The sequence below is a fragment of the Cyprinodon variegatus genome, unplaced genomic scaffold (genome assembly GCF_000732505.1).
Source record: "Cyprinodon variegatus isolate N-32 unplaced genomic scaffold, C_variegatus-1.0 Scaffold2092, whole genome shotgun sequence".
NCBI lineage: Eukaryota > Metazoa > Chordata > Actinopteri > Cyprinodontiformes > Cyprinodontidae > Cyprinodon > Cyprinodon variegatus.
Genome location: NW_015152545.1, coordinates 13,372 through 20,971, shown reverse-complemented (window position 1 = coordinate 20,971; position 7,600 = coordinate 13,372). Strand labels below are relative to the sequence as shown.

At 44.7% G+C, this 7,600-nt stretch overlaps 1 protein-coding gene across 1 annotated transcript; it reads right to left on the bottom strand.

Annotated features, from left to right (window-relative positions):
* Positions 1-1,466: 1,466 nt before the first annotated feature.
* LOC107105140 (zinc finger and BTB domain-containing protein 25-like) lies at positions 1,467-4,129 on the bottom strand. The gene has a single exon (XM_015405262.1). The coding sequence runs from the start codon at positions 4,127-4,129 to the stop codon at positions 2,933-2,935; it is 1,197 nt and encodes a 398-aa protein (XP_015260748.1). The 3' UTR covers positions 1,467-2,932.
* Positions 4,130-7,600: the final 3,471 nt, after the last annotated feature.

Below are 7,600 nucleotides of genomic sequence, written 5' to 3'. Positions count from 1 at the left end.
TGAACAGCTTTTAAGATTTTTCAATACGATTAACCCAAAGAAGCAGATCAATAGCATATAAATAAGGCTCACAATAGGTGGTGATTCTGACCTTGACTCGGACCTGTCATCGTTTGGCTATGCTGTCATCCAGGAGAGCAAAGAGCTGCTTCCCTGTGCTGCCTGCTGTAGCTCCTTTATTCGTTCTCTTTTCAGCCTCTCCTTTCTTGGCATTGTGCTGCAATTACTAAATCAATATACAATTAAGACAATAAAGAGACCAAAATGTGTTAATTCATGTTGCCTAACAAAACCTATACAACAGAAAACGTTTATCTTAACACATAGATTTGCAATTGCAAACTACCGAAATTATTTGTAGCCTATGTGGTCTTCCTCACGTTATCTGTCATTGACTTGGACTACAGTGTAAAACTTTATCTAGCTTTATCTAGCAGACTAGCTTTATCTAGCCCAACTAGTTTATAAGGTGACCAGTCGGCAAAAATGCTTGTTTGGTGCTGCTGAATGAGACATTTTAATGCACAACAAAATGATTTTGCTTGATCTGTATATTACCTGGCTAATGGGGCACGGGAGAAGCAGCCTGTCAGCGACCGTTCCTGCTATCTGAAGACGCTTATTGAACTGCTATGATGCTGCACATCTGGCATGCCCTGCGGGCGACCGCGCGAGCTCATGTGACCAGCATATCATATATACAAAGGAAGAGAGATAGGCTGGTCGGGTGTGAGCAAGGAGGTGGCTCATTTCGGGGCATTCTTTCAGTCGTTTTTAATGGCTCAGGTTTTCAAAAGATCATTTCAAAACCAACCTCAGTAAAATCTTAATAATATTAATAATTTAAAAAAAAAGAGTTTCAAAAGGGCATTTTCGTTGATAAAGGGCAAACTTCCTAGTGCTTTAGCACCATCTAGTGTCTAAGTATGCACGCCCCTGCTGGCTTCTCTTCATTGACTTCCTGTTAAATCCAGAATAGAATTTAAAATCCTCCTTCTCACATATAAAGCCTTAAATGGCCAAGCTCCATCTGATATCAGAGATCTGATTGTTCCTTATGTTCCTAACAGAGCACTTCGCTCTCAATCTGCAGGTTTACTAGTGGTTCCTAGAATTTCTAAAAGTAGAATGGGAGGCAGATCTTTTAGTTCTCAGGCTCCTCTCCTGTGGAACCAACTACCAGTTTTAGTCCGTGAGGCAGACACCCTGTCTACTTTTAAGGCTAGGCTTAAAACTTTCCTTTTTGATAAAGCTTCTAGTTAGAGTGGCTCAGGTTATCCTGACCTATCTCTATAGTTCTGCTGCTATAGGCTTAGACTGCTGGAGGACATAGGGACCCCTTTTTCATCATTCTGCTTCATTCTATCTCTATAGTTCTGCTGCTATAGGCTTAGACTGCTGGAGGACATAGGGACCCCTTTTTTCATCATTCTGCTTCATTCTATCTCTATAGTTCTGCTGCTATAGGCTTAGACTGCTGGAGGACATAGGGACCCCTTTTTCATCATTCCTGGTAAGGATGATGAAATGGTGAGAATGTGGTCAGTCGCCGTCAGGTGTTGTGACACTGATGTTTGCTCATCCATACTAACCCATGAAACCTTTAATTCCAGTCCAACAATGACCTGTCCGGCACCTCCAAATGTTCCTTGGGGAATTTTGTAGTTTCCTTCTATAACAGATCAATTTACTAAATATTTTACTTATTGACCAGAAACAGCTGAAATAAAAAGCTTCTATTTGATTGGTTGAAAGACATTTATTTACAAAAAAGTTTCATTAATGAAAAACAACACGTGTGAAAAAAAAAACATTTAGACACAAAACGTCCTGTGGTCATGAGAAAACGTGGTAAGAGAGTTGACTGTTCGATGAGCAGCGACCGGTGATGACTCTTGTCATATGACCTCAGAAAACTTTAAGGAGCATCTGTGTGGTTTTCTGGAGTCACAGCTGAGCTGAAGGGACTGAATGATTTGCAGATCATTCATTAATTGAAGCAACTCTGACTGGATTTGCTCTCTGATTTGAACTGATCTGAGCTGCTAATGTTCATCGATCGATGAGCCACATCTCCATGGAGACCAAACCGCAGGAGGACACAGCTGTTATGGCTCTTCAACAGAAGCCCACATCCAAGAAACCAAAGACAGGATTTTAAGAAAGAGAACAAATTTCAGTCAGTACACATTAGACAGATCTTGTTAAAAAGTAAGTACACCCTATAAAAGCCAGATCAGTGAGGACAAAGGGGGTCCTGCACCTTTTGGACCGCAGACATTCCCTCCAGGTCCAATGTTTCTCCACCATTTTTTTTCAGGTCTTTAAGGCTCGAAGGCCTGATGGTCCCTATCAGCCTGTAGCTCAGTGGAAGGTGTGGACTTTGACTGGGCCAAAGAAAACAAAAAAAGGTTTGGATGGACTCTTTAAAACTCTGGGACAGATTTTAACTCCATGAGAAGTTTCCAGGACTGCTTCTGCATGTCATCATGAAATATAAATCTCTAAGGACGAATCAAGTCCACAATGACACCAGGAGAGGAGCAGATCACAAGATCCATTCCTAAGCGGGTGTCATTTCTTTTTACTATAAATGCACAATCCAGATCCACATGAAACCAACCGGCGGGACATCAAGGCACTACTGCATCTGCTGACACTGGACCTGCAGCTGACTGGGCTCAAGCCAGTGCTCCCAGTGCTAGGGTGGAAGAGGTTGATAATCTCCACAAAGATGGACGCCGACCAGAGAAACCAGAGAGGGACGAGAATGGAAGGTGATGCTCATCAATCACTGCTGCCTTTCTGAAGGATGAAGGCATCAACAGCTTCATCAATGCTGCACTATGATCACACCATTGAGTTACACATACACCTGCACAGGTACACAGAATCCAACCCAAGTCTCCAACCATGACATCATTGGGTGACATCACTCAATGGGAACACCGTCCACGCTCTCCTGGGACACCTCAGAGTCCAATGAGTAGCACGAGCTCCCGTTGTCCTGAGTGTCCCGATTGGTGTCCTCAGATAGTGCTGTAGAGGCCCCACCCCCTACGCCGGGCTCAGCAGCACCTTCAATGAAGTGGGCAGAGCCTTGGAAGAGCTGGCTGCAGAGGCGGTTGTAGCGGTGGAAGCGGCTGGGTTTGCCTGTGTGGGTGTACATGTGTTCCTGCAGCTGGCTCTTGTGGGAGAAGCGCAGGCTGCAGACTGCGCAGGCAATCTTCCGTTTCCGTGACTGCAGGATTGTGGGGGAAGGACTGGACCCTCCTCCTTCTCCACCCCGGCTGCGCCTCAGTTCTGCTGCCAGCTGAGTGGCGAGTGCCTGGCTCTGCCTTAGTGCCTCCTCCAAGCATCCTGCATCCAGCTGCTCCTGGGCCCCCACCAGCGCCTCCTCCACACCGGACTCCAGCTCTCCACCCTGCGGCAGCCTGTCCATTAGGCGGGCAGGGTCAAGGGCGTGGCTGAACAGGTGCTCTCTCAGGTCCTCAGGAGAGGAGCAGCGCTCCCCACAACGGGGACACTGAAGGACCAGGGGCTGGTCTTTGAACAGAGGACCCTGACGGGGGCTGCTGCCCTGTGTGGGGGACAAAGACCCCACCCCAGGCCCCTCCTCTACATCACCGTCCTCTTCCTCTACACGCTCCTGTTTGATGCGACTTGACATGTCCGAATCATCCCCTGAGGTCCCAGAACAGATTTTGCGTAGCGCTGATACTTGGTGGTCTGGAGGGGCCCCCTCTAGTCCAACAGCAAGAGACAGCTGGGAGTGGGCCCCCAGCCCATCTTCAGGGGCCCCCCGGGACACTGTAGTGGTTTTGGAAACTCCTGATGTATCTTTGTTGGCCAGCTGGGATGAGATCTGTATGCCATAAAGGTTGGACATACGGACCATGTCAGGGGCGCCATCAGGAAGTCCTTCACCTGGCTTCCGGCACAGCTGGTAGGCGTGAAGAAACTTGATCCCGTCCTGCAGCCGGGTCTGGTCCACGGGCTGTTTGGGACACATTCCAGTGTACATGATGTGCAGCAAGTAGCTGAAGACATCTGGTTGGATGTCAGTGGGCTGGATCTTTATACATTCACTGAGGAGACATAGAGACAGTAGTTTCCCATCAGAGAGCATCGTGGGGGTGGGGGAATGGGGTCCATAACAGCAGCTCAACACCCAACCAGACCCCATTAATTAGAACAGAATGAGCTTCATTGACCAGTTCTTCTAGACCAGTAATTCTCCCACTGCCTGCATGTTTAAGACGTCTCTCTGTTGCTGCACACCTGATCCAGGTGATGACTTATTTTCTTCAGCAGCCTTTTAGAGCTGCAGATGCCTGATTAATTCAAGCCAGGAGATGTCTAAGATATGCAGGACACTGGTTCCTGAGGATCAAGGTTGAGGATCACTGGTCTAGAGAAAGACCAATGCCATGTTAATGAAACAGCAGAACAGGAATATATCTAGACATATTCTTACTTCAAGATATTGTTTGGATAAACCATAGAAGAAAAAAAGCTGTTAAAGGTCTGACTACTTCTTCTTCTTCTTCTCACTGCTGCTACTTCCATCCTAACCCCATCTTTTGTTTAGCGTTGGCGCCCTGACGCACAGTTTGGTTCAGTTTCCAATAAACTGTTTGAGAAATTAAACTGTTTGTCCGTCTTAAATACTGGGTCTTATTGTTCTGAGGTCGACTGAATAATCTGGCCGAAAACATGGACCCATTGGCAGAATAACAGCATTGCTATGGCATAGAAAACTTTATTTCCCAGCTGGAATCAGGCATGCGGGAGATTCGAACACACTTGCAGAGTCAGGCTACTCCTGTTCCTACACTTCTGCCTATGACAGCTTCTGCTCCTACATCACCTGCTGTCAGACAGGTTAGTCAGTAGCCGCATCTTTCACCTCCTGAACTGTTTAAGGGTGATTCTAATCAATGTGAGATTTATTTTGAGCTTCGGCCTTCTACATATGCTGCTGATAGGGCTTTCATTGCCTATGTAATTTCACTATTAGCCAGCTAAGTGAACCTTTGGAGAACTTCTGACTGGGAGAACAATTCTAGTTTGGGTCAGTCTTACAGTGCTTTTTCTCAGGGACTAATCCGAGTTTTTTGATCAGTTCTTCCCAGTAGAGACGCTTTGAGGAGATGATGGGTGGTAAATCTGTGGCGGAGTATATTATAGATTTCCACCTGTTATCCTCAGAGAGTACCTGGAATGAGGATGCCCTCAAGGACATTTTTATTACTGGGCTAAACGAGAGGATAAAGAATTAACTTTCAACCCGTGACTGGCCTCAGACCCTGACACAGCTGGGGGACTTTGACACCCGGATAGGTCTATGTCTCACAGAACGTTGCAGAGAACAAAGAGCTCTGAATCCTCGACCAGCTCCTCACCCCACTCCTTTTGGACCTTTGGCAGTTCCTGGTCCGGCCCAAACACAAGATCCCAAACCGATACAGCTGGGAAGCACACGCTTGTCCAAGGAGGAGAAGAACCAAAGTCTCTACTTCCGCAGAGAGAGACACAGGGTGAGATCTTGTCCAGTAAAAAGGGTAGAGGAGGGGAGAACAAACCTAGAAGTTACAACAAGTTTGACCCGGGATTATGAAAAGTAGTGTGGATTCTCGTGGAAAGAGGGAGCTGGAGGCAGACGGCCACCAGGTTTACAACGGTAGCAATAGGGAACGGCCCGATGAACCGAGGTGCCAGCTTCCTGCTGTCCTCAACGATGAATATCAGGAAAGCCAGAAACTGCGCGGTACCACCCTTAAACAGTTCAGGGGGAGACAGACGGGCTGCTGACCTACAGGCCTGACAGCAGAGGCCATAGAAACGGAAGCTGTCTGTCGTGGGAAAAAAGTATTCAACTATTCATCCTAGTTAAATAAAAGGAGATCAATGGATTTCACTCAGTCGGCACATTTATTCATACCTTTGCAAAGAGAGAACAGTTCATCATATGGCCCTTATGGCTCAGCATTCTGCATGAGCAGCGTTCATTCCTCCTTACTTACAACCATGGAAAAGTAGTCAGAGTCAAAACAAATTACAGACACTTTGGTTAAACAATAACATGTTATGAATAAACCTGAGAAAGAATCTGGTTTGTTATGGAAGAAGCTCTGTCTGGTCTACAAACACCATCCTGCAGAGAATTGTGTGGCCTTGAAGGTGAAACAGACTGAGTGAAAACTTTTATAGTGAGTAAATAGGATAAATTATTGTATAATAGAAGATAAATATAAATTTTCCTACAACAGGTAGGTGGACGTGTGGGAGTGGGGGTGGCCTGATTACGCAAGTTTGTTAGGATTTCCCGCATGCAGAGAAATACATTTCTCATTGTCAGAAAGCCACTGTGTGTCTGCCGATGGGTCCATGTTTGGCCAGATTATTCTGTCAGGCTCAGAACAGAGGACATAGTTTTCAGATAAACAGTTTGATATCTCAAAGCAGCGTGCATTAAAAGTAATGGATCTGCAGAGAACAGGGAGGCTGTCTAAGACAGGAACTTAAAGTTCAGTCCGTGACCAGAGAACGAGATTAGATGCTGCCTAGAGAGTCGCAGACGTTGAAGACTGAAGAACAGGTCTGAGATCAGAGCGAAGCAGACGACTAAAGGCAGGATATTCCAGAGGGCCACGCACCGCCAGGAATTTGGGGCCCGTTAAAGACACTGATATTTGTCCCCTTTATAGCAGTTTTAAAGCAAGCCTTAAAACTGCTTAAAGATTCACCGAAGAGACTCACTTAGGAAAATGATCAGAATGTGAAAAAGTTAAATATAAAGTAACTTTAAACTTTACATTTCCATCCTATCAAAATAACAGCTTATTTAAAACAAACAGCACAGCTGTATCAATGAACACATGAATGGTGAAAATATATTCCTATCAGGTTTCACTATAACTTTATTAAAGGACAGATTATCTTTATGCTCTGAGAGATATTTTTTATTAATCTGGACGTGTAATGGCAATAAAACATGCATTTTTTATAGATGTCTTTTAATGGCTGTGATTTAATCTGAATATAAAAATCTAACTAAACTGTTTTAATCTTGACACAGATTTTGACACAACTGGAGGCCATTTATCAATATTTGGAAAAAAAAATGTTTTTCAATTTTATATATATTTATAAAAAATGGTAAAAAGAGGGAAATTCCACAGACTGTACTGATGCTAACTGGCCTGTTTCTGAACATAATGTTGCTCATCTGTCATTGGGAGAGGGAGGGGGGTGTTGGGGGTGAAGATGCAATATCTTGCTAAACATCCACTAGCCTTTAGCTGATGGTAACTCTCTGATAACCTGTTAGTAAGGTAAATTATACCTTTACCAACACAACAGGCTCATTATATTCTGGATTAATCCCAGTTTAATTTTTCTCGATAACAAAAAAAAAAAACACAACATAATAATAATAAAAAACTTGCAATCATGTTCCGTTTAAGCAGCACCCAGCTGGTCTGCATCATTGATTCATAATTAATTATGTGACAATGCGTCACTACGACCGCACTAACTTCTGCAACATTTAATGTGCCATTTACTATTGATACCCTGTGCAATAACCTGTTTCTCT

Bases quoted from the DNA above. Each gene is read 5' to 3' on its own strand.
- LOC107105140 (XM_015405262.1), bottom strand. From the start codon at position 4,129: ATGCTCTCTGATGGGAAACTACTGTCTCTATGTCTCCTCAGTGAATGT.